This window comes from Corella eumyota, chromosome 4 (genome assembly GCF_963082875.1).
Source record: "Corella eumyota chromosome 4, kaCorEumy4.1, whole genome shotgun sequence".
In the NCBI taxonomy this organism is placed as follows: domain Eukaryota; kingdom Metazoa; phylum Chordata; class Ascidiacea; order Phlebobranchia; family Corellidae; genus Corella; species Corella eumyota.
In genome coordinates, this window is record NC_137493.1 from 5711290 (window position 1) to 5736699 (window position 25410).

Genomic DNA, 25410 nt, shown 5'->3' on the forward strand with positions numbered 1-25410 from the left:
CATTTGCTTTATCATGTTCGGCCTAACAAAGATAGCCTTTTTTCCCGGATATGACGTCATTTTTAATGCGTTGCTGCTTTGTTGACGAAATATCTATGCGTTGTAGTGCTTTATTATTTAAGTTATGTTACACCAGTATTTTAAAATGCTGTTAATTTTTTTGGTAATTAGGTTATTAAACGAGTTTAATTAATAAAACTTAGAAACATAACTATGTTGTTAATTAAGTAACCTAAAAAAAGAGTCATTTTATTAGTAATTATTTTTCTGTCATAAATATTTAAATGTAAACAATCAAGCTTTTTGTTAGATTAATTTAAATATTACTAAGTGTAGTTTAATATAAGTAATAAAAATGTCTCAAAACCAAAATTTTAATGGAATGGGGGCAGGACAAGATCCACCTCCAGAACCCGACGAATATAATTTATGTAAGTTCAATGAATTTAGTTGTAATATTATTTCATTTGTTTGACAAAAATTGTAAAAATTTAAAGTAACAAAAAAAAGGTATAAAGTTTTTTACTAAATTAGGTCTACTGAAAATGATATTGTAATTACTATAACTTTAAAATATTTAATTTTATATATTTTTGTAGTATTTTATAATATGACGATCAAAATCATTTTTTGGCTGATTTTTAACATTTTTAATCTAACAGCTTTTTTGTTTATGTTTTAGAAAATTCTTATTTTTTATTCTGCGTAAAATTTTCCATCACACGTTTTGATATATACCCAGATGTAACCTTTTACGAATATTTAAACATTTTTTTAAAATTTAGATCTTGGATTTATGATCCCAATTGGTGCGATTTTAATCTTGTGTATTATATGCTTATTCGTAATCAGTTGGCAGCTTATTTTTCCCAAATGTTCACTTAAGTATTGCCCTAAAATGTTTCTGGACTCAAGTCATAGGACTTCAAATTCTAATCAACGAACACCAAATGGATCAAGACCACAAGTAAATTCTAACTTACTTTTTAAAAGCTTGTATATAATATAGAATCTAGTAGACTTATTTATAATATTTGTTGAGTAATGTTTATAATAAGTTTTAACTATATTTTTAAAATACTATTTTGTTTTATTAGACACGTCATAACAGTACGTCACACAACAGAAGAACGTCAGTAACATTGGTAATTAATTTGATTTTTAATTTTTCGAAAACTGTTAACTTTTAGCGCCTGTATATATATTGAGTGCATATTAATCAAGATAAATTTTTTACGTTTAACAAAATTCACGTGATGCTGACGCATGCGTTTGTTTAATAGAATTTTTTGCAGTTTAGTGCTTTTACACTTTACTGATTTTAATTATAAATAGCCATGTAAAATGATGGCATTTTTTCTATTTCTAATTTGTGTGTTCGTGATAGAAAAATAATTACTTTAACTCCGTCTTACTTAACATTTAAATTTGTTAAAATTGTTTTATTTGTTTTAGTTTTTTAAGCAAAATACTAAACTTGTTTTAAACCCGTGTTGTTACAATTCAGGTAAGAAGACATAGTGATTTCCCGCCAACTTACGAGGCATTAACGGAGCTACCTCCTTCTTATAACTCAGTAGTTATTATAGAAGAAGAAACCAGCCCACCGCCTGGTGATCGAACCAGCAGGTGTTCGGGTATTAGAACTTATGTATACGACCCATCTCGGCGAGTTTCAATAGAGGTAAGTTATCTACAAGTGACGTGCCTAATACGTACATATACTGGGACGACATCCTTATTACCCACCGTATAGTCGCAAATGTACGTTTTGAGTTGCCTATGATAGTTTTGCATTGTTGGCCTTGTGATGTTGCCTAATAAGCAACATCATAAACTTGCCTAAGAAAAATACTTGGCCACAGAAGACTAGGCTAAGTAACGTTATCTAGTTTTTCAAAGATGTGTAGGCGTATCAACAATAACCCACTACCTTAAAATATGGTTGTCGAAAACTATTTTTAATAGTTGTCAAAAATTGTCCAGTAGGCTATTAAGGTTAAAGTGTTGAAAGTTATTAATACCTTTAGAGATTTTTTATTAATGCTGTATATAAATATATAGTCAAATAAACCATTATCAATTAAACAGATTCATGATGAGGACACGATACGAGTTGTTGAAGAACTTTTGTCACGAAGACGATCGTCCATTCGAAGTAACACAGAACCACCTGGCTACAGCGTAATTGACGTCACTGATAATCATGCTTCAGTATTTTCAAGCTTAGATCGGTCATGATTAGCAAAAAAATGTATTTTTAAATGATTTTTGCTGCTCTTCGAGAGATTGTGTTACAGTATATTACTAAAGTGTGCAACCAAGTATACTGCTTGTAAGACTTGGAATTGGATCTGTACGCCTTTATTTCTAAAGCCATAAGAAATTTTTTTCGTATTTATTATGTTATTTATTGTACTGAATTAAATAAGTTTTCTACAATGCAAGCACCTAAAAACCCCGGAATAATGTTAAACTTGATACACTATTATATATATATTTGTAGTTAAAGAGATAAGGTTTGTATATGACTTTCTCTTTATTGTTGAGCGAAAAACAAGCGCGAAAGTCAACCGCCATATACCTTAGCCCGTTGAGGTTACGCAGAGAAAAACGCATTTTACAAATTTCGGCGACGCCGCGTTGATTCACTCTATTGGTTTAAATCGAATGTTATCGTTCATCCATTTAAATACATTGTTAGTATGGGAATAGAGTAGAACGGCGAAGGAATGCTACTCGCTACGCTCTATTTATGGGCGTTGGCCAATGGCAAGTTTCGACAAATTAATTGGTTGCTGAATTTAACGTAATTTAAGCGATAAGTGGTCTAAAGCCGCTATAGTAGATTTACGAACAGAAACAGTTCTCTATACGAGCCCGGGTAACGAGAAATTAAACAACTATGTAACGTTTTGTTAGATATCACCGGTTGACATGCTGTTATTGAACGCCACCTGTTGCAACCTGTGCTGTAGTCGCATAATTAATAAAGGGAATAAATGGAATTTATATTTACAAGCAGACGAAATATTTATTTTAAGTTGTATTTGCTATGCTAAATGCATATAAATGATAGCCGCAGGCAAAATCTAGTAACAGAATAGTAGGCTAGCCGAAGAATTTCTTTTAGCATAGCAAAACGGTAAAACAAATAAAGGTTTAGTTAGTGTTATTATACTTCGATAGCTAAGCACATAACGTCTACAATGTAAAGGCATATACCGGAAATCAATGAAGCGATTGATAGAATACCCTGTTGTCAGCAAAGCGTTAAAATACCGTGTAGTATCTAGAGTATTTATAGTTCATTTCTAACTAAGTACAAAGTTAACGTATCGCAACATTTTTGTTTAATTTACAAATTTAGAAATTCTAGGTACTAAGAATAACTCAACAAGTTTTGAAAATGGATGTAATTGAAAAGGTGAGACATTTTAAAATATTTTACCTATTTCTGTTTCATAGTGTAAAAATAATTATTAGGCCTAATAGCACGATGATAAAGAGGTTTTAAATTGCAATTTTGTTTAGTTTTCAGGTAGATTTTGCAACGAGTGTCTACCTAACATTGATTATGGACTTCAAATTGCTTACACTATTTCTATGGTTTCTATTGCCGTAAAAAGTGCAGGTATAGAATGTATTTTAGTAAAAAAGACAAAAACCAACCGCAAAATTGATGATATTTTACAAAAAATCTATGACACATTATAATAAGAAGGAAAAAGTTGACCTACGTGTTTTTCAATAATCCATATTATTTATTTTCCCACCTATTAACAAATATATCCAGCCAGCGTTTGATTAATTTACTTTTAAACATTTTGAACGTTTAAACAATGTTCGACAGACAGTAGCGGAAACGAGTTATTAACATTTAACTTAAACATTACAGATGCCAACTGGCATAAGGCGAACCTGTTTTATTCTTACTTGAAAGCATTGTTGTACGTCAGAGGAGCTGATATCATTCTTGCTCTATGTGTAGGAAACAGTCCGATCGATGCTATAGCTAACAACTGTACCTTGTGTACAACAGCTGCGGTTTGGTAAGCTTTGCACTTGTGTTTGTATATTATCTATTTATACGGTGAGTGGTCTTATTAGTATTGCATAACCTGAGCTTACCAGTAGCGAGGTTTGCACAAGTAAAACGACGAATTCTGCAATTTAAAATTTCTAAAATATTTGGGATACTTATTCATGAATCATTGTATATGTACTTGAAGTGTTATACAAAATCATATAGTTTATGTTTTATTTAAAAAAAACTTAGGTGGCTTATGTTGTTTGTCCCTTTCGACATTTTCAACAAGGTTCTTAACATAGAGGTTGCTGACTTTAAACCTCTTCTTGTGTTGGTCACTTTGATGGCCTCCTTACGTCGAGTGGTTGCTGTGGACAATGGTAATCCAGTTTTATTTATTTTAAAATATTATACGAATAAATGTATAAGTAAGTAATATTAGTAATATTAACTTACTTATTTTATAACTTTAGCTGTAAAAGCTTCTCTCAAATCTCGACCCGGTTCTTACATTTGTGTTTTGGTTGGAACTTTGGCCGGAAATGGATGCTTGGTCCTAGCAAGTGTGTTTGGAGATTTCTCCAAGCATGTTAGCACACCCAGGTAAATATAGGCTATTGAGTTAGGGTAAACGTAAATGTGAATATGATAATAATATAAGTTTTACTTATCTTGTTTATTATACTACGTTATTATTTATAGAATGACGCGTCTTGCTTTCTTAACGGCTATGATAGTTGGGGTCTCTGCTGTGTGTTGCAAAACTATCTCACCGTGTGTGGCTCTTACTGCTTCATCGGTCCTCATTTTGTTCTTAGAGGTAGATAGCATTTATAGTTGTCAATATATAACAAACATCACAACATATATAAACTTAATGTTTTTCTATAAATATTTCTAGTGTTGGTTAAAGAAGTTTTTTTTGATATAGTTTTTTTTTAACACATTTGCTTGAATTTGACTAGGTTGCTGAGTGTTTTGGCCATGAAGTTGACCTATTTGACCCCATCTACGAGCTTATCCGAAAAATCGTGGTCACCTGCGACTTGGTGAAATAAAGTCATAAAAAGAAAAACCAATTTAACTTTAGACTGGGCTTGATATTTTATTCAAATCATATTCCGTTACAAGCCATTTTATATTTTATAGTTACAACATTCCGTGTATAAGTAGTATTGGTAACCTAACTTTATACAGTTGGATTTATTAATTTTTATGTTGTTAACCAATAGTTTCAAATATTAAAAGTTTCTGAATATTTTGTATCTTTTAACCAACTTAAATGGTTTTGTGTATTATATTTAGCAGTAGTTTTTTTAGCCTATTCTGTAAATAAACGTATTTTACAAAAGTATGAGGGTTTGTTAAAGATGTTTTTAGAAAGGGGTTTAGTAAAATTAATTCTATTGTGTTTGGCCTCTAAGATTAATCAATAAATTTAAAATTGATTGCTCAAAATTGTAACAAATAAATTGCCTAAAATTACGAATCATGATTTACCCTTGAACTTTTACTTTCGGTTTTCGTTGTTTAAAATAAAAATTTTTTATATTAAAATGATTTTAAAATGGTAATGTAATTATAACGTTATTGTTTAAAACAAGTTTTTTTTTAATTAAATTAAATACCCACTTTTTATTTCTTAAATTGCAAAAAAGTTGTTACCATTTTTCAATTTTTACTTGCCTTGCCCCGCGAAAAACAAAATTTTTTTTGTCGCTTTTACAAAATTTGCACTCCAAGCAAGGTTGTTTTTCAAGGTCGCATCTTTTTAAATTTAGATATTGCTATTCAATAAAGCTTTTTATTTTGTTGACAATTTTTGTTAGGCATAATTTCTTTGACATGGCTATTCCATTGAAACAAGTAAAAATGTCGAATATGGAAAATAAAGTAAATGAAATTCGAAGCTTAAAAAAGGTAACGACTTAAATAATGTCAGACTGTCAGATGTGATTTTATTTGCAATAACAAAAATTAGAATAACATAATTTAATAGAATATGGATATTTATAACATCTTATTTATTATTAATATTTCTCTATAATATAGACTGGGGATAACAGAACTTCTGGACAATCTTCAAGTTCTTTAAAGCAGCGACAACATCACTTACAAAAACGCCCGGTTTTAGTGGACAAAGAAAATGTACCAAGGTATACAAATACAAATTAAATCTATCTGACCATGTGATTAAATATTTATATCTATATAATTACAATTTATTATCTTTGCACAAAGAGTTTAACTTTATTTTATGAATGATATTGCTTGGCTTAAATAAATTGTAAATTTTAAGCAACTTAAACTTAAAAACAAAACAAAAAACACTATTAAAATATCTGTGTTATTACTTAGTTGACTTCACAAATTAAGTAAAGTAAAATGGTAACTGCATGTACTCTTGCTAAAAACTCATTTTAGTTTAATGTTAAATATATATATACAATGTTATAGTCTTAACTATTAATGTCATAGTCTTAAGTATTAAACTACCAGCAGCGTGATGTAGTGGTAAGTACACTAGTTAAACCACCATGAGGTCGTGGGTTCAATCCCACTGCTCTTATGCTGTAGCGCCCTTGAATAAGGTGCAATTATAATCCATTACTGCTAAAAGTAACTTCAGACTGGATCTAAGTAACTAAAGATATGTAAAAAAAATGTATAGTACAATATATTATTTATATTACAAATGCTAATTACTTTATTGTATTACAAATGCTACTTACCTTTTAATAATATTCAAGGTCAAAACCAGGACATCAACAAGGTTCCATTAAAGATTTTTTCGCCGATTTACCGAGATCCAAGGTTGATAAAAAGCGAAAGTTGGTGATATACGATGAAACTCGAATTTCTAAGAAAGTAAGTCACCAAAAAAGTTTAATTTTACTTTTAAATTAAATATTCTTAGTTAACCATACAAAAAAATCGTATCATACAAAAAACATAAAGTTCACTGTTTATTACTACTTGGGGTATATATATATGAATCTGCAAATTTTTTGCCATAAAAATATTCAACATGCTATAGAAAAAATAAAAACACTGGGTTAATCCACCTGCTCCAAACGTTTTGGAAACAAAAAAATAAGTATATATAAAATATTATATATACATTTTTTAGAGCAAAACAATTTCAACCCAAACAGTTCAAGTAGATGAAAATATTGGGTTGATGTGTAGCGAAAAACCAACTGAAAAATATTGGGAGCTATTAGCAGAAGAAAGACGATGTGCCTTAAAAGAAGCATTACAAGAAAATAAAGAGGTAATTAAACTAAAATAAAACCATTGTTAACCAATTCGTACTAAAGGTCTTATTAAAAGCAAAATTTGCTTTTATATTTTATATATTAAGGCAATAGTAATGGCATAAAAAATACATTTTTTTAACTGAAAAATTTATAGCTTGCCATTGTAATCGAAGAAAAAGATGAAACCATCGATAAATTAAAGGTTGATGTTGAAAGATTAGAAGAAAAAGCAAATCATGCTGACTACTTAGCTTCAGTTATCGAGAAACTAGGGGAAGGATGTCTAGATGAAGAAGGTATTATTTTCCATAATACTCCTACTTAAGAGCTAAACCTAAAATATTTTTTTTTTAAATTGTTGATAAAACTTCGATAAAGATGTTTTACTATTAAAATATTTAAGCTTATACTTATACTTAATTTTTTTGTTTTTCTACTCAAGAACCAGTAGACAAAGATTCCTCACCCAGCATAGAAGAAGCATCATCACCTTGTGAAGAAAGCCAGGAAACTTCAAGTTGCGATGAGAATGATAAACAAACTGATGAAGAACAAACGATCAAGGCTTTTGACACAACAAATTCAAACTGCGAGGATAGCACCCCAACTGAAAGTGAAACCGAAAAGCCAGACTGTGTGTTTAACACGGATAGCGACAAGGAAAACATAGACCCCCTGGAACCAGTGGAATACTCACCTGTTTCGGATTAAGTACCAAGCTCAAGAGTTTATCGAACACTGTGCACCACCTTCTGGTTGGAAAAATTCTCCCTAAATTTTCGTTTAAAAACCGACTTCTTATAATTATTTTCTGCTGTGTTTTATGTTACTTTTATGTTAACTTCAATGTACTACTGCCTTGATTTGTTATTATTTTGCTGCCAGTTGGTATTTATACCATTGTTGTGATATGTTTGGATTTATATACTGCTATTATGTTTTTTTGATTTCAGTTTTTCAATAAAGTTATTGATTTTATTAAATATATTTTTTTTTACAGATTAATATGTAAAATAAGTAAAGTTTTTGAAAAGTTGTAATGTATACACAACTTTAAAATTTCAGAAGTTTTAAAAGAAAAAAATTACCATACAGTGAGGTTAAGTATTTTTCAAATTTAATTTATCTTATAATAAAATTTTATCACTTAAAATAAAATCTTAAATATATTTACAAACCTACAACACTTAATAGTTTAATCAAATAATTTATATGTTCTCGATTCATTAGCAGCATTAATGCTAGTTGAATTTTGAAGATATGTCTCCGAACAAAAATGTTTCTGTTTTTTTACTATATTTGTGTGTCCGAAACTGGGTAAATTTGTTATGTATCACAATTACTATTGAACCATAAGCGAATATATTCAAACATAGGTCGAGTTAAAGTCGAAAATTTCTAGCAACAAACATTTAAAATATAGTGGGAATCACCACAACATATTAAAGTCACAATATAAGTGCATTAGGTTTACACAAACCACAAACTATTACCAGTCCCATAATTCGCATAAAAAAACTGTTTTAATTACAATAAAGCTTATATACTAGATTAGCAACCTAGTTTAATTAACTTAAATTTAGTTGTTTAATTTGATTGTTGTAAGTCTGTGGTGAGAATAACCTCTAAACAGCATGGCTTGTTATGAAACAATCTTTTTTAAGCCTTAAGTCAAAAATCGGTTAAAGGCATTGTATGCCGTGTCCATATCGAATAACATTTGCCGAGCTTGACCATCATCTAGGTCATCAGAAGCAGCCATACCACGAAAAGTGATCAACCTACAATATAAGAATAGAGAAACTTAGATTATCTTTATTGTTAGGTTAGCTTTGTAAAGCAAATAGAGGTATTTGTTTCTATTAATCAGAAGGAGCTATTAAATTTTACATTATTCAAGTTGTTTACCAAATGTCTACTTTCGCTTTTCCTTCAAAATCAGAAGGAAGAGTTGTCATTCTGCTCATACTATCCGAAAGATCTTTTAGATCAGGGTGTAATTCGTCCATGGCCCTTATCTCTAATCTCAGCTTGTCCATGACTGTGATAAATAACTGAAAAAAAACATAAGTTAAAGACAAATTTGAAGACAAATTTTTATTAACAGACCAAAATGTGGTTTAGGTAATAACATATTCATAAATACCGAAACAATATCAGCAACACATTTGCTTGTGTTGCCTTTGTCATCAGGTATTGTAATTGGTCGATCCTCTTTAATTCGTTCCAAAGCTGCCAGACAGTCTTCAAGTCTATATTTTTTGACGAAATCCTCAATGGAGTTGACTTCACTTTTCACTTGACGAAAAGCAACCTTGTATTGCTCTAACAGTCTTGAGCATGCTGCTGTATATCTAAAAAGGTTTTAATTATATTATAATTGTGCCAGATAACAGTGGAATAAAACTCTACTGTGATTTTGGTTATTTAATTCTAAACTGAATAAATGGCATTTTTACATTTATTGGTATTTTTAACATGGCATTATGATTTAAGTCATAATAAAACAATTGTTTCCAAATCAGATTTTAAGTTGTCTTTTTCAATTATTAAATTAATATTGAAAAGGCAATGCTGTCCGATTATTTGCTTGCCAAATAGTTTATAAAGTTGACAGGATTAATACTGTTATTATTCACTTAATCCTAAACAATTGATTATCCAAGGATCTTATGTATTAATCCTACAGTCCTAAAACCTTACAGGGTGATGCCCAATCGTAAACTAACATCTAAACATGCCAATTACATCATATTTAGTATTTATGTTAATGCTAATGACCATTAATATTTAAATCCAATTTTTAATAATAATTTAAATAAAATTTAGTTACGAAATACTACTTTTATAAAGAAAACAAACATACTCTTTGGCAGTAACGGAATCTTTGATGTATGCTTTTTCTAGAGCTTGTAATGTTTTTACAATAGAATACAGTTCCGCCAAGTTATCATATTTTTCACGTTCCCTGGCTGTACTAAAGAGCTTTACTTCTTGGTACAATTCTGGTCTAGCTGAAGACATAATTTCAACTTCAAAAGATATTTTTTGTTACTTTGTTTAACTTTACTGATGTTTATTTATTTTTATCCAAACAAGGATTATGATTAAAATGTCGCCATTATTAATTTAATTACAAAATATGGCAATGGTTTGGCTTATTCTTATTTTAAAAAAAAGCATGTTGATAAAAAATTGTTAATCTTTTTCAAAACACTATAAAACGATTTTTTTTAATAAAACGACTTTTCGAGAATAAGTGATTTTAATTATTTTATGGCAACATGGTAGTTTCACTTTTTACTTTTTTTGGAATCAAATTTTAACGTGTGCCAATTTTCTAAATGTGTTAATGTGTATACTGGCTAAGCTGGCGTTAAAAGAAAATGTAACGGTACATAAGGTAAACTATTTCAAAAAGCCACTATAAAGATTAAAAATCGTCAAAAGTAGCGTATTGGTTTTAAGTACAAGTTCAGTAACGAGTCACATTTTACACTTCAGGATTTAAACTTTTTGTTTCACACAATAACTAATTTCGCTGTAAATCAATATGAAGGAATCCCCGGTTGCTGGTAATGTTAAAAATAAAGACGAACGTTTGAATTGATAGATTTTAAATATTTACATAATGTGTAACACAACTTTGGTTCTAGATTATTTTTGTTTTTAAGTTTTATAAATTTAGAAGTTGCCATCTTAAAAACATGGCCGCTGTAAACGTATTTTCCACATCTGTAACTTCAAGTAACCTTAGTAGACAAGATTTGGTGGAGTGGGTAAATGATTCTCTTGCTTTAAATTTGACCAAAATTGAGCAACTTTGCACTGGTGCTGTATACTGTCAATTTATGCACATGCTTTTTGATAGTAAGTTTTTTCAGTTTCTAAATTTTAAAAATTTGGTCTAGATTTATTGTGCACATTTGTTAATCTGTAGGGCCTAAGGTTTGTGTTGAATTTTCATTAACTTTACAATATATATATATATGGCCTTATTTGACTTTTATTAATATTTACCATTTTAGTTTTTTTTGTTAAAAAAATTATATATATATATATTTTAAAATTTTGCTTAAAAAATAATAGGAAATTAATAGACACATTATAGGTTTTTCTTATAAAAACATCACTTACATTGTTAATAATTTTAGTAAATGTAATAAATATGTATTTCTAAAAGGATAGTCTTAATAAATTTTTAGTAAATATTACTATTTCTTTGTTTAAAGAAAAACTTCTGATCAAGAGAGTAAAATGGGATGCCAAATTAGAACATGAGTACATTGCTAACTTCAAAGTTTTGCAAGAATGCTTCAAAAAATGCCATGTGGACAAGGTTTAAACATTAACAAAATAAAAAAACTACATATCATTTACATTTCTAACCTCTATTAAAGGTCTTGCTAACATACAATGTTTTTTGTTGTGTAAATTCTTAGGAAATCTGTTTTAATGGATTTAGTTTTGTTCTTCAAATTTACGATAATAAATTATGCAATTTAAAAACATTTAACGTGATCAAAGCCATTTGAATATTTTTTGGGAACAATGTGCTGTTATTGAATTTTTGGCAAAATTACGCCCAAGATACATTAATTATTTATATCACTCCTTTGAACCTTTTAAGACAGCAGATTACTTTGTTGTCAGTTTTTTGATTTATGTTATTTAAAAAAAATGTTTATTGTTCTTCTAAGGTCATTCTTGTAATTTTTTGTATTAAGCAACAGTTATAAATTAATTTAATTTTACTACATATGACATTTATTGTTTTAATTACGAAATAGGTTGTACCAGTCGAAAAATTAGTAAAAGGAAGATTTCAAGACAATTTTGAATTTGTTCAATGGTTTCGAAAGTTTTTTGATGCAAATTATCAGGTAAATACAACATTTAACTTAAATAGCAGGTTTTATACCTTTAATTATATGGTTAAGTTTAGCCTAAGTTTATATTTTGAACAGCACGGTTTTACAAAAAATTCTTGTTACGACCATATTTCACTTTTTGTATTTTTAGGGGAATGAATATGATGCTGCTTTTCAAAGGGGCGGAGCAGTTTTATCAATTGCAGGGGGAAAGGGGGGATCCATGTCCAAAGCACCTGCTCGAAAAGCCATTGCTACAAGTAAGATCTTGTTTGTGTTATCTTAATATAGGGTTTAATAATTGTTTTTTAATGTTTGGCAACCAAAAAAATTTAGTTTAAATTTTACAAACTAAAATAGTTCTTAACTGAAAATTAGGAGTTTTCTGATTTAAAAGCTATGATTTACATTGTAAAAGTTTTCAAATAGATATTGTTAAATCAAGTTTTTTTTATAACTAAAAGTTAAGCCGAGGGTGAAGAGTGCAATTTCTAAATCTCCATCATCAAATGGTCAAGAACGTGCAGGTGCAATCGCTTTATTGTAGCTTTCAATTTGCACATTTTAGTTTTACTCACTTTTATAGTTAAAGACTTAACATTTAGTAATAGTCTGAGAGCATAAAGTTTAGTAAAAGTTTAATAAACATGATTTAGTTTACTTAATTTAAAGTAGATTCAAGCTAGTTATTGTGTAGTAATAATCAGCATAGGACAGCTAAACTTTTGCACCATGCACTGTTTTGTTTACCTTTTACTAATTTACAGGTTGTGTTGTTTTTAGTTTTACAAACAAAAAATAATACAAAAAACTGTTTTTCTAAGATCCTCCTGCAAGATCGTCAGCGAGGCCCAGAGCCGCTCCTCAACAAGCTTCTGCTCCTCATCGCACATCTTCTAATACTCCGGCGGGAAATGTTTCGAACCAGGAAATCATTTCATTGAAATCGGAGTTGAGCGATGTCAAAGATGTGGTACAGCTTTATTCAATTTATTTTTAAACTGTTTATTTAATTAAATATAAGTTAATGATGTGACTTATGATATTACAGAACAATCAGTTGCAAGAAACTATAGTGGCACTTGAAAAAGAACGTGATTTTTATTTCGGCAAGCTAAGAAGCGTTGAGCTAATTTGTCAAGATGTTGTGGCCAAAGAGAAGGATAACGAACCATTAGCGACTGCTTGTGAAGAAATCACAGAAATTCTTTACGCTACAGAGGTGTGTATTTTTCCAATTTTATTTTAAAACAAATAATTTGAAATTCAGTTTAAAACGGCAGTATTTTAGTATTTTTATTTTTTTTGTAAAAGTCTTAGCTGAAAGTTATTTAAAATTTTTTTAAATCTTATTAGTTTTTTGTGCAATAGCAGTTTATTAGTAGAATAAATTGATATATATTCTAGGGCCACTGGTCACATGTTGATAATACAGATGCTCAAGATGTAGGCTCAGATGAACTGGAAAAAGGAGACAGCGAAAAAAGTAGTTTTCTTTTAGCCCCACAGGATTAAAAAACAATGTCAAAATAAAATGGTTTAATATATTTAAAATTACATGGGTTTAATATATTTAAAATTACAGGCTTAATGCATATAGCTTTAATATTTAATTCCATAGTACAGTTAGTAAAGATTTTTAAAATATTTCGTACAAGTTACAATATGTTTATATAGGCTAGTAAGGTTATTGCTTAAAAAAGAATAGTATTACAGTTAGTAAGATAAGGTACACTCTTATAATTGATTAAGGTATGGTAATGTTGATGTATTAATTGTTATTTTTTCTTTTGTTTTGCTATTTTAGTTTTGAAATAAATTAGTTTTTTTTATACATAGCTAAATCTGCAGACAGCTTAGAGTTGAATTAAATAAGGTTACGATATAACAAGCATATGGGTTTTAGTTAAGTGGTATGAAAGTAAGTTACAGTTTTATATAAATCTAAACACGATGGGTATGTAACTCAGTTTTTAAGTGAGTTATTGAATATGTTTGGATAAAATAACCATAAAAAGTATAGTACTTTACTCACTTAGAACAGGAACTTTATTAATTTAGTAGTGCACTACACAAATATTCAAAGTACAATGAGCCTAGTGTGTGTTTAGTGAACCTCCAAAGCCATTTACCTTAAACATATTGGTTGGACTTTAATCGACTGTTCAATTTTAAAAATTATAACATTGCGCTTTTAGGAGGGTTTTATGCCGCCAGATGAGGAAGCATTTCCCCCTGAAGAAGGTGATGTCAACGGGGAACAAGATGTGTACTAACTTTTTATTTCAACACTTCTTGTCCCAAGTGTTAGATTACTTAAACAATCTATTTTCATTAAAATCTATAGACATGCCCAACCAATGTTAATAATCTGTAGTTTGATTAACAATCTGCGCGTTTTGCAATAAAAATTGACCAATATTTGTTAAAGTTCAATTTTTTCAAGTTTCCGGCATTATTTTCGTCGTTCATATCCTAAAGAAATCTTTGTTACCATTAGCGGTCAGAAACACCACAATTGTAATATCAAGCCTAAAACGACCGTTATTTTCTTACTCCCTTCATTGATTGTGTTATTTTAACACTTAAAATTTTAGTCTTAGTATTGATATAGCCTCTTAGCATAACATCTTATTACTTTGCGTGTTCGTAAGCTACTGGTTAAGATAAAATTGTATTGCCACTATAATTAGTAGAAACTTTGGTAACTCGAACAATAGATCAACTTTACGTAAAGCTGCACGAACAATTATATGATAGCAATAAGTGTTAATTTGTCGTGCTGCTTGCTACATTTTAAAACAACTTTAATTTGCTAATTAAAAGGGGCAAATAACTCTTTATAATACACTGTTGCTTTCTTTTTTCTTTAAATCTTACATTTTGGTTCTAACTAATGTGCATGGCGTTCTTGTTTTGGTGTTTGTTTGATTTTTTGTTCAAACTATAATTTATTCTTTACAAACTTTGTATAAGATATCTTTTTACTTCTTGAGTTCTATACTACAGCTATGTCGATTTAGGCTATTTTACGATTTATCAAACATCAAGTCCTTTAAAATTTTTTCTTTCTTGTTTAAATTTATACCAATTTTTTTTAAATATGATTCATAATATTTTGGTCTAAAAATTGTATAAAATAAATGTTGTTTATATTTCCAACGTTGAATTGTAGCTCTTCTTAGTTCTTGTTTGATTAAAATAAATACAAGTTATTGCACGTTATTTAGTAAATTTTTTTTTATGAAAGATAGAGATGTTATTGAACAAAATTCCTGTTAGATTAGTAACTCCCTTTAGTTTTCGGTGGTTCTGTTATAATATGATATGTGTAACATTTTTTAAATGTGAATATGGTACAGTGATGGTGTGGGCGTATTGACATATAGGATTAGGCCTATGTTTTCTCAATATTTTTGTCGTTCTAAAATATCTGTTAAATGACTTTACTGTAGTTACTACACTGGGCTGATATTTTTAATTGTTGATTAAAGGTATCAAAATTGTTTTAGAATTTTATTGAGCAAGTATACAAAAAAGCTTATTAAATTAAAAGTTTCCTCGTTTTCGTTCTGGAACCTTAATCAGCAAAATGGCGTTATAAATCTTAACACTTGGACCTAACTTTAAATTTAAAACTGTGGTCAAATCGTATTGTGTCAGCAACAAAAATGCTTCACCATCTATTTCGTTATCCGTAAATTTAACCAAGCATTCATTGTTGCCAGTTAACTCAACAACAAAATTTGCAACTTCGTGGATTGACCATCTTTTTACAATTGTCTCAGATTTGTTTGCAGCTATGGGCAAAAGCTTAGCCCTTTGTCTTATTCCACAAACGTCGTCCATGTTACGTATTTGCATCGACAAAACGGAAGCTGAATTTCGCAAAAGAGATTGCTCCTCGAAGTATGATTTGTTGGAATATACATCAGATTTATTGCCATCCCATTCGTTATAATTAGTCACGTGGCTGCTTTTTCTCTTTTTGTGAAGTCGTTCGTAGCTTTCAGATTTTATTCGGGGTCTTCCACGTTTGTGAACTTTTGCGGCGCGACTTTCGTTACTGAATTTTGTGACGAAGTTTGAAGAATATTTCGGGCTTGACTTGTAAGTCAAAAGACGATCCGGCAAAGCTTCCCTCTGCAGATTTTGTGGGGAATAAGGACACCCATATTCACTGTAATGGTTTTGATACTTGTCCTGTTTAATATGACCCACCCCACTACAGCCGGGAATCGGACAACCTGAAGGATCGGCGTTGGCATCATTTTCCAGACATACTGGCGATTCGATAGGGTGGCTAGTTTTACTGCACCAACCTGGTGGGTGAATATCTAAATCATCATAGTTGACCCAGTAGTCGTACATATCACTCCAACCATCAAAATGTATTTGAATCCTATATTCGTCTATGTTTGTTACAGTGGCAACCCGAATTAAGGAAGGGTTTCTTTTATCAACAGACTCCAATTTCATGCCAATTTCAAACATGTGACCGTTATTCGAAAATGCAGATAATTCGGCATCCGGTATTATTTCAGAACTCTCCTCAATTTTGTTGTGCTCTTTATTTCCACCGGGCGGCGGAGCTAACTCTACTCCGTTGCCAGCACACCAGCCAGTGGGTTTTAAATAGTTGGACGACGCTAAAGCCCAGTAATCAAATGTAGAGTCCCAGCCGTCGAAATGAACAAGAACATACCCCCCAAGCACGTCCTTGACGGTTGCAATACAAGTCAATTCGGTGTGCCTATGGTCCACAGCTTCCAAGTGGTCCCCGATGTTAAATTTGACATCTTCAGAGGAAGTTGTCGAAGTGAAAGCTTCCGGAGGTGCCACGGAAAGATTGTATAGCTTCGCATGATGTTCCAAAGTAAATTCGTCCTTTTTGTACCCACCTGGCGGCGTTAAAGATCTACCCGTTGACTCACAAAAACCGCATGGAAATATAAATGGTGAGTCTTTGTTTACCCAGTAATCATATGCATCCGAAAAACCTTCAAAATGTAAGCGAATTCGGTGGCCTTTAATGCTTGACACTGATACTAAACAAAACATGGATTCGTGTAAGGGGTCTATTGCCTCTAGTAAGTTTCCAAGTTGGAATAAATTCGGTTCGGTGGACACAGGTTCTTTCTGGTGTATTTCAAAAAACACATCCGATGTAGCTCCGCTCGCGTTATTTTTAACCAAATATTCATCCCAGGAGAATTTCACTTTAGAACGAGGCGTGGTAGATAGGCTGTGTCGTTTTTGTTGCCTTGCTGGCATGTACGAGTCTTGCTTTACAATTGAAGGTCTTCGTTTTTTTGATCCATTGGTATGAGGAAAAATGATCTTAAATTTTAAATTCGATTTTGAGGATTTCGGATCTTTATGTTTCTTTTTGGGTTCGTCAGTAGCAGGACTCCACTGTTGTCCTGCACTTATCTTTTTTCGGTGTCGAGCTGCGTTTCTTGCCACGCAATGCTTGCTGCAAAAGCGGCCAGAGAAAAACTTGTCGCGATTGGAAATGCCACAAAAATTACACTTCACTAGCGGATTATGCGGCAAAAATGAAGTAGTGAACGATTTCGCTCTGGGTTGCATTTCCTTTGGTTGGTACGTATCATCTAAAAACAACATTGATTTAAATCACTAAAGGCTTAACTTGGGCATTTTTATTGGTTAGCCTAAAACTTGGCCTTATTGGTTTTTTAGCTATTTTGAATTTTTAAATATAGTCACTGTTTACTGTTATATGAAAGACCAGGCATATTAAAGTTTTTTTGTAGTTGATAACCATCTTAAAAATGGAAAATATTATCGCAAGTTTTTCTATGAGTATAGCGTGACCGCATACCAATTTGAAACAAACAAGATGTGGTTCTCTTACCTCTGATTAAAACTTACAATTAAAAACACGTTTTATATTTGATATATACAAAGAAAATAAATTAAAAAGTAACATTACCTTCTTGCATTAAATTTGTTTCTGGAATGTCAAAGTGTTCCTTTTTAATTTTTACGAAATCTAAAATGTTTTCCTTTTCAACGACTCCATCTTGTTTATTTGTAACGTCGGGACTTAGTTCTGGCACGTCATCTTCGGTTTTGGTCACGTTGTCTGGTTCGTCCACGACGTTTGCATGGTCTGTGACGTCATCGGTTGCGTCATTGTTCACGTCATCGATTGTGGGATCGTTAATTTCTGGTTCATGGTCGGATAACATTTCAACGTCGCCTTCATTGTTAACTCGAAACTTGAAAAAAAAGTGTTTTAGTAAAAACTTTAATAAACCCAATTTCTTAATTTTCCCTAAAAAGGGAATACTAGAAAATTAAATTAATTTTATTTTTAAAATAATTTTTTTTTTAATAATCGCGTATTATTAAGGTTTTATTACAAAGGATTCTATTTTGTTAACAAAATAAATTATTTAAAAAAACTTCACACAAGAAAATTACCTTCATGTTTGTTCCAGGGAGTACCCCTACATTACCTTCCCAATCAAGACCCCCCAATTCGGGCTCTGTTACGTCATTTTCTTTATGCTCAGTTACCTTAAAAAAATATTTAAAAAAAAGTTGTTAAAAACGAGATTGTTTTTTTTATTTTCCAAGCTTGTTTTTTCTAATAGCATTTTAGTAAACAAAGAAAAAATTATTTACGGGTGCATTCGTTACAAAAAAAACAACATAGCTTTGTGTGATATGCAATAAATAATTGATGACATGTTATTATAATGTGAATCAATTCGGCTGCAATGAAAAACATTGATCTTTCCAGCTATAATTAGGTTCTCATCAGCACCATTCGTTACTTAACATAACAAACTTAAAAGCAAGTTAAAACATTTTTAGTATTCGTTCAAGAAAATTTTTAATTTTATGTAAACTAACAATTTATTGCCATTTCCTGCTTAAAAGCGTTGACTAAATGACTACTAACAGGATTTACATTAATTGATTAATCCTTTCAACATGCGTTCAAATTCACATTATTATAACAACAAACAGCTGCCCGATTTGCTACATTTTAAACAGCTTCAAAACTTATATTTTCAAACGCAAAAAATAAGATTTAATAAGGATTGTTTATGTGTTTACTGATTCTTTAAAAAATTCCAAATGTATGATGCCGTTTTAAAAAAATATTCCGTTTCACCGAAACAACATCTAAATTTGAAAGAAAAGTAAACAACTTTTTTAATTATTCAAATGGCGTGTTACTGGAATTGTTTAATTACACACATCACATGAGGTTAAACATCACGCTAAACACTTAAATGATTCATCCATTTATCTTTCCTTTTATGAATAGAAAAACAAATTGTAATATTCGCCAATAAAAAAGCTGATTTTTGTTATATAATCTACCTCGTTGACTAGTGGCGTTGTGACGTCATTTCCGGTATATTCTTCGTTTCTAGTTTGCACATTGGTGTGATTTTCGACGTCCATGTTTGTTCATAAAATGAGAGATTTTTATTGCTAAGCGCTGAAGCAACACAACAAGCAACTGGGTTTGTCAATATTGCTGGCCTGTAAACGTTGTTGGCCTTTCCAAAAGCTGGTTTATTTATTTATTTACATAAAACGACTTACAAAACGGCTCAGCAATGCTTTTCTAAAAACATTTGATAAATGTAAAGTAAAAAAAAACAGCTTGAATATTACTTACTTAACTTCTTGCTACTTGCATTTTACTAATTCAAATTAAATTGCACGTCCTGTTGAAATTCTTTTAAGTACTTTATTGATTTTCAAGACCGAAGGTTGTGCCCGATGGGTAGATTAAATTGTTTTAATAGGCCAAGTTATTACCATATAAGAGTTGATGATGCGTCTTATGGTTGGTTAATCTTTAAAATCTAACACATTTACATATAAAACTAACTCGTAAAAAAACTTGGAAATTTAGGGAAGTAAAATGCTTCTAATTAGCTTTCTCTAAACACGGGGTAGAAAAACGTGGTTGTTATTCTAAAAAAATTATAAGAAAAAATCAGTTTAAACTTATTTAAATTACCCAAAACTATTTTGTAACTTTGCCTAACGTGCTTTTGTAACGCAGCAGTTTACGTTTTCCCACAAAACGAATTAAAAAAGACGTTGACTGGTTTTATATAGTCGTATAGGGAATTACGATTCGCCAATATGTTGCTAATTTCCTGGCCTTTCTTTCCAATACAATACTTGCTGAAATTTGAGAAACAAAACATGATCGAATTTTTGCCACGGACTTAAGGTTTGCGCGCTTTTTTACATAACCAGCCGTTTCAATGTCATGTAAAGTCGTTCACTGTGCGAGTATATTATTTAAACGTTGTATGTGTTAGTACTAGTTTTATGACTATTTAAACAGCAAGTATCTAGAGGCGCTATTTCAACGTTACAACTTAACTCGTACGGTTATACGATCTCTTACTCTTTTGTATTTGAACCAGCACTTAAAAACGCTTGTTCTGAGTAGAATGCGAAACTTAAATAACTATAATTGGCTTTTTCTATTACAGTAGAAGATTTAAAAAGAAAATAATTTATTAAAAAAAAAATTAAAAAGAAAATATTTATTTTAAATAGTACAAATTACGACTACAGTAGTTTTCAAGTTTTTTTCTTTTCAAATTTTAAATATCTTGTAAAACATTCGAGAAAAACATAAGTACAGAAATTTGTACAAAACATTTTACGTTGTACAGGCTCGAACGCGAAATTATCTAAAACAAATATTGTTTTAAATGATCTAAAGCAACTTTTTGTCTTTTCAAAATTTAGTTTAATTGTTTTAAAAGCGTCTAAACTGAAAACACAATAATAACCGTTTCTATAATCACTTTGCTATGCTAGAACATACCCGACTCTCTTTTTAAACAGTCAATAATAATAATAGACGGTTCCGCATAGCCATCAGAAAAAAGAAACGAGCACGTGACGTCATTGAAAGAGAATAAAAGAGAAAGGGTTTAAGAGAAAAAGAGAAATTAAGTGGGAGTGGTATTTGGTTGAAAGGCTAGTCGCTTTGTAGCTATTGACTTGATTAAAAGGCTGGATGTCCCTTTGTTGCCTATTTGTTAATCAGTTTGTTAAAAAAATAAACTTTAAAAGATTTTTTTCTATTCCTTATAAATGTTGAAATGTTTATTGATTTTAAGTTTGTCGCGCTACCGCAATGTTTGATCCAAATTCGTTAAACCTAATTTTAAACAAGCCTTGTTAAGAAAAAATACTTTTAAAAACAAAAATTCCGTCTATTAAATACTGCATTTTTTTGTGTTTACTAATAACTTAACTAATGAGTTGCCATTCCTAACTGTATACTGTTTATTATACGCTTTTTACAGACGTGCAAATCAAGTTTAATGACTGCCAATGCTTTTAAACTAGCTGAACTAAGCACTTTAAAAAATAAATTATTCGACGTAATTAAATAAATCTACTTAACCCACTTTTCTTATAGTTATAACATTAAAATACTTTGTTTTCTAAAATTATCCTAAAAAATAACCGAATGTTTGAATTGTGCTAAATTTAAAAGGCTATTTAATTCAAACTTTTCCAATGCTATTAATAAGAAACAGTCACAATAATTTTATTTGTGCTGTAAGGTCTTATTTAATAACACGCAAAGCAGGAAATTAGTCAATATTTTAATCTACATACGAGGCATTGGTTTATTAATAAACGTCTCAAAGTTATTAATATGAATAATTTAAAAGACTTTTTGTTTAAGTGTTAAAGGAGATTTCGACGAAACAAAAATATTTACTATTAAAAAATAATTAATTTACTCTAAAAGAAAAGCGTTTTCTTTTTTATTAAGTTTAACCAAACTAAAATTAAATAACCGAAATTATGTTTGACGCTAAATTCTTCTAACCGTTTTTCGAATCGATAACAGTTTTGAAAAATAATTTTTTTTCGGGTTTTGTTTTAGGTTTTCGATTCGCAGAACAAAGATTCTAAGAGTTAGTATTCCGTAATGGAATAATAGCATAAAAAAAAATTTCTTTTTATCGTATTTTTGCGTACAATTCTGTTGAATTTAACGCACGATTTAGAAATTCGAAAATTTGAACATGGCCGTTGAATATAATTTGTCTGTAGCAAAAACGCCATTATATTTATTTTAGACTTCTTTGTGCGCTGTTCCGCATCATCGGGCACATTCCGATTTCTTGATATAAGTTTAGCACTGACGTCACACTACTGTAAACAGTGACGTCACAGCCGGGTAAACAATGTTAAATACGCATATTCGCATAAGCCGATAAGATAAACCTAGCCACATGGTTACAATATTTGACAACATAAAACATAAAAACCTTTGAGTTGGATCTTTATGTAGGAAGTAAATAAATGTGTTTCGTTGTCAAATTTTGTTGGCTTCAGTAACATAAAACACGTAACGAAAGGCTTTTTAACAGTTTAATATAAATCTTTAATTACGTTTTTTTATATAGACTTTAGGCAAACATAAATAAAACATATCACTTTAAAACCTTTTTTGTTAAAGGTTTATTCTTTTATAAGCCTGCAAACTAGTTTCGGTTCAGTTTAAAAACAGTATTTCTTAATAATAATATTTCTTCTTTTGTAAATACTAAACAAAACTAATTTTATCACAAGAAAAAGAAAAATAATAATAACATTTATTTTTTTTATAATTCAAAAACAGAGTTTCCTAAAACTTTATCTAACGATATATCTAAAATTTTAAAAGCTTATTAAAATGTTTCTAACATTTATTTTAAATTAAAATGTTATTAAATTCTAGTTCATAACAGTTTCAAACTTGTTTTGTTACTTATTTCCATGTTTGCTACAAAACTTAATCATTGTAGGATACTGCTTATATAAAAACAGGACGCAATACAAAATTTATGTAACATCACAAGGCATTTAAAAGCATTAGAAACATTTAAAACTTATCTTGTAATAGAATGCTATAACAAATAGGCTTCAATATTATATAAATGATTTTTTAAAATACAATTTCTTAATTATGATTCATGAATTAGTGTTCAGCGAGTTTGTGTTTTGGAGTAATTTCAGGCAGTCTGTATTCATTTAAATTGTTCAGGTCTTTTTGCGGTTTAACAAACCGATCGATAAAAAGTGTCGAACTGAAAATGCCTAGTAAGCGATTTTGGATTAATCAGTATTGCGAATGGTGCAATTGCAATGACGTATACCAACAAAGCATTTGTTATTTTACACCCTTTTATAATAACAACATTTTTCCTATTCTGCACAAAATTTACAAAAAAAATTATTTAAGCAAATTTGTACGCATTCGTTTTTGTTTAAAATTAAGCTAAAATGTAATAGAAAAACATCTCTAGTTTCCATTTTTTGACGTAGCTTTCGGCTAATCTTGGGGCTTATACCGGATCAAAGGCTATGCTGAAAAATCAAACTATGCTAAAAATAAAAATTATGCTAAAAAGATTTAATTTAAAAATGTAAACTAAATTTTTTTATATATCGTTTAAATAGGACTGAAAGTTTTGGACTTTATACACCATTGAGGTCTAGTCTTACTAAATTTTTTACTGAAATATTAGGAAAATTTTATAAAATAAATTCTACATTACAGCTTTAATACAGGGGTATTTTTTTAAAGGTATTACCATATTGTTTGATTTATTAATTTAACCATAAAAAATTCCATTCAAAATGTAATGGAGATTTTTTGTCTCCACGAAATACCGTTTGTTAACGATTAATAGTTTTCAAAGAAAGAAAACAAGTAAAATATGTGCCGAAACTGACAAAAAAGATTTGTTTAAAGTTTAATTTATTGAATTTTTAATACAAAATTTTGAAAGATTGGCAAGAAAGGTATAATAAACAGCAAACAGTGTTTTAAAAAAAATTGTTTAAAATTAAATGTATTGATGACTTTTGACTTATATTGCGTTGTGTCTACTTTATTGTTTGTTATTTATTGTTTTTGTATTTATAACTGATTTTAGATAGATTAAATAAACTTAATTAATTTCATTTATTTAACATTAACAAAATGCTTTTCAATGAAAGGTAAAATCGGTTGATTTACGTCATAGGACACAAATAAGTGGTTAATGACGTTGGTAGCGACAAAAATGTCATGTTATTTATATTCTCTTTGATCTTTAAAACATGAAATAATTAAATTTTAAAACCCAACAATAAGTAAGATCTGCAAAATCAGGTTTCGATTTTAACGCTCCGGGCTTCAATGCAGTTTTATTGATTTTTTACATAATAAAAATATTATTAAAGGACTAAAATAAAAGTAATAACATTTTATACCATTTAACATAATTTTTTTTATATTAACTAATAGAGATTTTATTTTTGTAAATATTGGAGGTTTATTTTGAAAACATTTTTTTTAAAATATAAATTAAAACTTAACACTAGACGGTGGGCAAAGCACTGTTACTATAGTAACTAAAGTTGAAACAATTTTTCTTTTTTGCCTCAAAAAAGTGTTGAATTCTTTTTTGCCTCAAAAAAGTGTTGAACAAGTGTTGAATTCGTAAAATTATTTTTTGGATTTTATATTTGGAATTTAAATATGCTCTGCAATTTAATTAAATTGTTTCTTATTTTTAGTTAACTTCTATTCAAATCAGGATAATAAAAATTTCACCTTATTGTACTATAACCGAAGATGATTTTGCCGTAAACACTAAGTTCTAAAGTCGAAAAGTTGAAAACGAAATGGCCGAGTCTAGAGTTGATGGAAGGGCAAGCCGGACAACAACAATGCAAAGTTTTCGACCTGTTACTGGTTGGTATTACAATTTGATCTATTTAAACAGAATTTTAACTTAGATTATTGTTTTTAAAATGGCAAATTTTTTAGCCTAAAATTTTTATTAAATACCAGAATAGTAAAGTTGTCTGTTGATAAACTTAGTGGTTAATAAAAAGGATTAATAACCAACTGTTATCATTTAAATTTAATGCTTAGCATTGCTTGTCTTTAGCTGGTATGGGTATTAAACTTTTAAAGAACTTCGTAAAAATTTATGTTTAATAAAGTAATATGCTTAATAATTTTGATTATGCGTTTTAAATTAAGGTGCTTCAGAGATAGTTTTACCCAAAACTGTTGTAGATGAGGCCAAGTTAAAAGCAAGGTTGATGTCCACTGCTCCCATCCAAGCAAACTCTTACACAGCAACTACTTTGGGTCTAAGAAGAGTTACCAAAGCTCAACTTGCAACTAGAGAAAGACAGAAATCTGTTAAATTGGAGCCTTTGGTAATTC

The 25410-nt window shown here is 29.8% G+C and overlaps 7 protein-coding genes across 8 annotated transcripts in view; 5 read left to right on the forward strand and 2 right to left on the reverse strand.

Annotated features, from left to right (window-relative positions):
- Positions 1-309: 309 nt before the first annotated feature.
- Positions 310-2556, forward strand: LOC145751053 (uncharacterized). Its single transcript, XM_082567131.1, has 5 exons — positions 310-431; positions 786-967; positions 1098-1145; positions 1508-1684; positions 2092-2556. Exons 1-5 carry the CDS (start codon positions 356-358, stop codon positions 2239-2241), a joined length of 633 nt encoding a protein of 210 aa, XP_082423257.1. The 5' UTR covers positions 310-355; the 3' UTR covers positions 2242-2556.
- A 200-nt stretch (positions 2557-2756) lies between these two features.
- Positions 2757-5384, forward strand: LOC145750460 (trimeric intracellular cation channel type A-like). Its single transcript, XM_082566501.1, has 7 exons — positions 2757-3427; positions 3535-3634; positions 3899-4052; positions 4280-4410; positions 4504-4633; positions 4733-4850; positions 4996-5384. Exons 1-7 carry the CDS (start codon positions 3410-3412, stop codon positions 5086-5088), a joined length of 744 nt encoding a protein of 247 aa, XP_082422627.1. The 5' UTR covers positions 2757-3409; the 3' UTR covers positions 5089-5384.
- Positions 5385-5789: 405 nt separating this feature from the next.
- On the forward strand, positions 5790-8165 carry LOC145751085 (uncharacterized). Its single transcript, XM_082567165.1, has 6 exons — positions 5790-5950; positions 6083-6186; positions 6781-6898; positions 7161-7304; positions 7445-7586; positions 7733-8165. Exons 1-6 carry the CDS (start codon positions 5876-5878, stop codon positions 7999-8001), a joined length of 852 nt encoding a protein of 283 aa, XP_082423291.1. The 5' UTR covers positions 5790-5875; the 3' UTR covers positions 8002-8165.
- A 470-nt stretch (positions 8166-8635) lies between these two features.
- On the reverse strand, positions 8636-10431 carry LOC145750140 (vacuolar protein sorting-associated protein 28 homolog). Its single transcript, XM_082566093.1, has 4 exons — positions 10157-10431; positions 9437-9644; positions 9199-9344; positions 8636-9071 (listed from the first exon to the last, which is right to left on the reverse strand). The coding sequence occupies exons 1-4, from the start codon at positions 10312-10314 to the stop codon at positions 8957-8959; spliced, it is 627 nt and encodes a 208-aa protein (XP_082422219.1). The 5' UTR covers positions 10315-10431; the 3' UTR covers positions 8636-8956.
- Positions 10432-10643: 212 nt separating this feature from the next.
- On the forward strand, positions 10644-15386 carry LOC145751451 (microtubule-associated protein RP/EB family member 1-like). Of its 2 annotated transcripts, XM_082567598.1 has the most exons (8): positions 10644-11160; positions 11523-11629; positions 12081-12173; positions 12313-12421; positions 12626-12688; positions 12986-13134; positions 13213-13383; positions 14360-15386. In XM_082567598.1, the coding sequence occupies exons 1-8, from the start codon at positions 10998-11000 to the stop codon at positions 14435-14437; spliced, it is 933 nt and encodes a 310-aa protein (XP_082423724.1). In that variant the 5' UTR covers positions 10644-10997; the 3' UTR covers positions 14438-15386. The 2 variants fall into 2 exon arrangements, with proteins under 2 accessions (XP_082423724.1, XP_082423726.1); XM_082567600.1 differs by lacking the exon at positions 12626-12688 and having other exon boundaries at positions 10645-11160.
- Positions 15387-15664: 278 nt separating this feature from the next.
- On the reverse strand, positions 15665-20601 carry LOC145749511 (lethal(3)malignant brain tumor-like protein 4). Its single transcript, XM_082565295.1, has 4 exons — positions 19524-20601; positions 18612-18707; positions 18118-18406; positions 15665-17776 (listed from the first exon to the last, which is right to left on the reverse strand). Exons 1-4 carry the CDS (start codon positions 19605-19607, stop codon positions 15711-15713), a joined length of 2535 nt encoding a protein of 844 aa, XP_082421421.1. The 5' UTR covers positions 19608-20601; the 3' UTR covers positions 15665-15710.
- Positions 20602-24759: 4158 nt separating this feature from the next.
- Positions 24760-25410, forward strand: part of LOC145751251 (dynein axonemal heavy chain 6-like) — a 29581-nt gene continuing 28930 nt past the window's right edge. Inside the window, exons 1-2 of the mRNA XM_082567357.1 lie at positions 24760-24927; positions 25222-25403. Of these exons, the coding sequence (XP_082423483.1) occupies positions 24858-24927; positions 25222-25403 (252 nt within the window). The 5' untranslated portion in view covers positions 24760-24857. The remainder of the gene's footprint in view (positions 24928-25221; positions 25404-25410) is intronic.

Bases quoted from the DNA above. Each gene is read 5' to 3' on its own strand.
- LOC145751053 (XM_082567131.1), top strand. From the start codon at position 356: ATGTCTCAAAACCAAAATTTTAATGGAATGGGGGCAGGACAAGATCCA. The intron at 432-785 runs GTAAGTTCAATG...TTTAAAATTTAG, and splicing joins ACCCGACGAATATAATTTAT to ATCTTGGATTTATGATCCCA. The intron at 1,146-1,507 runs GTAATTAATTTG...GTTACAATTCAG, and splicing joins GAAGAACGTCAGTAACATTG to GTAAGAAGACATAGTGATTT.
- LOC145750460 (XM_082566501.1), top strand. The intron at 3,635-3,898 runs GTATAGAATGTA...TAAACATTACAG, and splicing joins TATTGCCGTAAAAAGTGCAG to ATGCCAACTGGCATAAGGCG. The intron at 4,411-4,503 runs GTAATCCAGTTT...TTATAACTTTAG, and splicing joins AGTGGTTGCTGTGGACAATG to CTGTAAAAGCTTCTCTCAAA.
- LOC145751085 (XM_082567165.1), top strand. From the start codon at position 5,876: ATGGCTATTCCATTGAAACAAGTAAAAATGTCGAATATGGAAAATAAA. The intron at 6,187-6,780 runs GTATACAAATAC...ATAATATTCAAG, and splicing joins GACAAAGAAAATGTACCAAG to GTCAAAACCAGGACATCAAC. The intron at 7,587-7,732 runs GTATTATTTTCC...TTTCTACTCAAG, and splicing joins AGGATGTCTAGATGAAGAAG to AACCAGTAGACAAAGATTCC.
- LOC145750140 (XM_082566093.1), bottom strand. From the start codon at position 10,314: ATGTCTTCAGCTAGACCAGAATTGTACCAAGAAGTAAAGCTCTTTAGT. The intron at 9,645-10,156 runs GTATGTTTGTTT...AAACCTTTTTAG, and splicing joins GATTCCGTTACTGCCAAAGA to ATATACAGCAGCATGCTCAA. The intron at 9,072-9,198 runs GTAAACAACTTG...CTTATATTGTAG, and splicing joins AAAGCGAAAGTAGACATTTG to GTTGATCACTTTTCGTGGTA.
- LOC145751451 (XM_082567598.1), top strand. From the start codon at position 10,998: ATGGCCGCTGTAAACGTATTTTCCACATCTGTAACTTCAAGTAACCTT. The intron at 12,174-12,312 runs GTAAATACAACA...TTGTATTTTTAG, and splicing joins TTTTTGATGCAAATTATCAG to GGGAATGAATATGATGCTGC. The intron at 12,689-12,985 runs GTGCAATCGCTT...TGTTTTTCTAAG, and splicing joins AAATGGTCAAGAACGTGCAG to ATCCTCCTGCAAGATCGTCA.
- LOC145749511 (XM_082565295.1), bottom strand. From the start codon at position 19,607: ATGGACGTCGAAAATCACACCAATGTGCAAACTAGAAACGAAGAATAT. The intron at 18,407-18,611 runs GTAATTTTCTTG...TTTTTTTTCAAG, and splicing joins TCCCTGGAACAAACATGAAG to TTTCGAGTTAACAATGAAGG. The intron at 17,777-18,117 runs GTAATGTTACTT...TGTTGTTTTTAG, and splicing joins AACAAATTTAATGCAAGAAG to ATGATACGTACCAACCAAAG.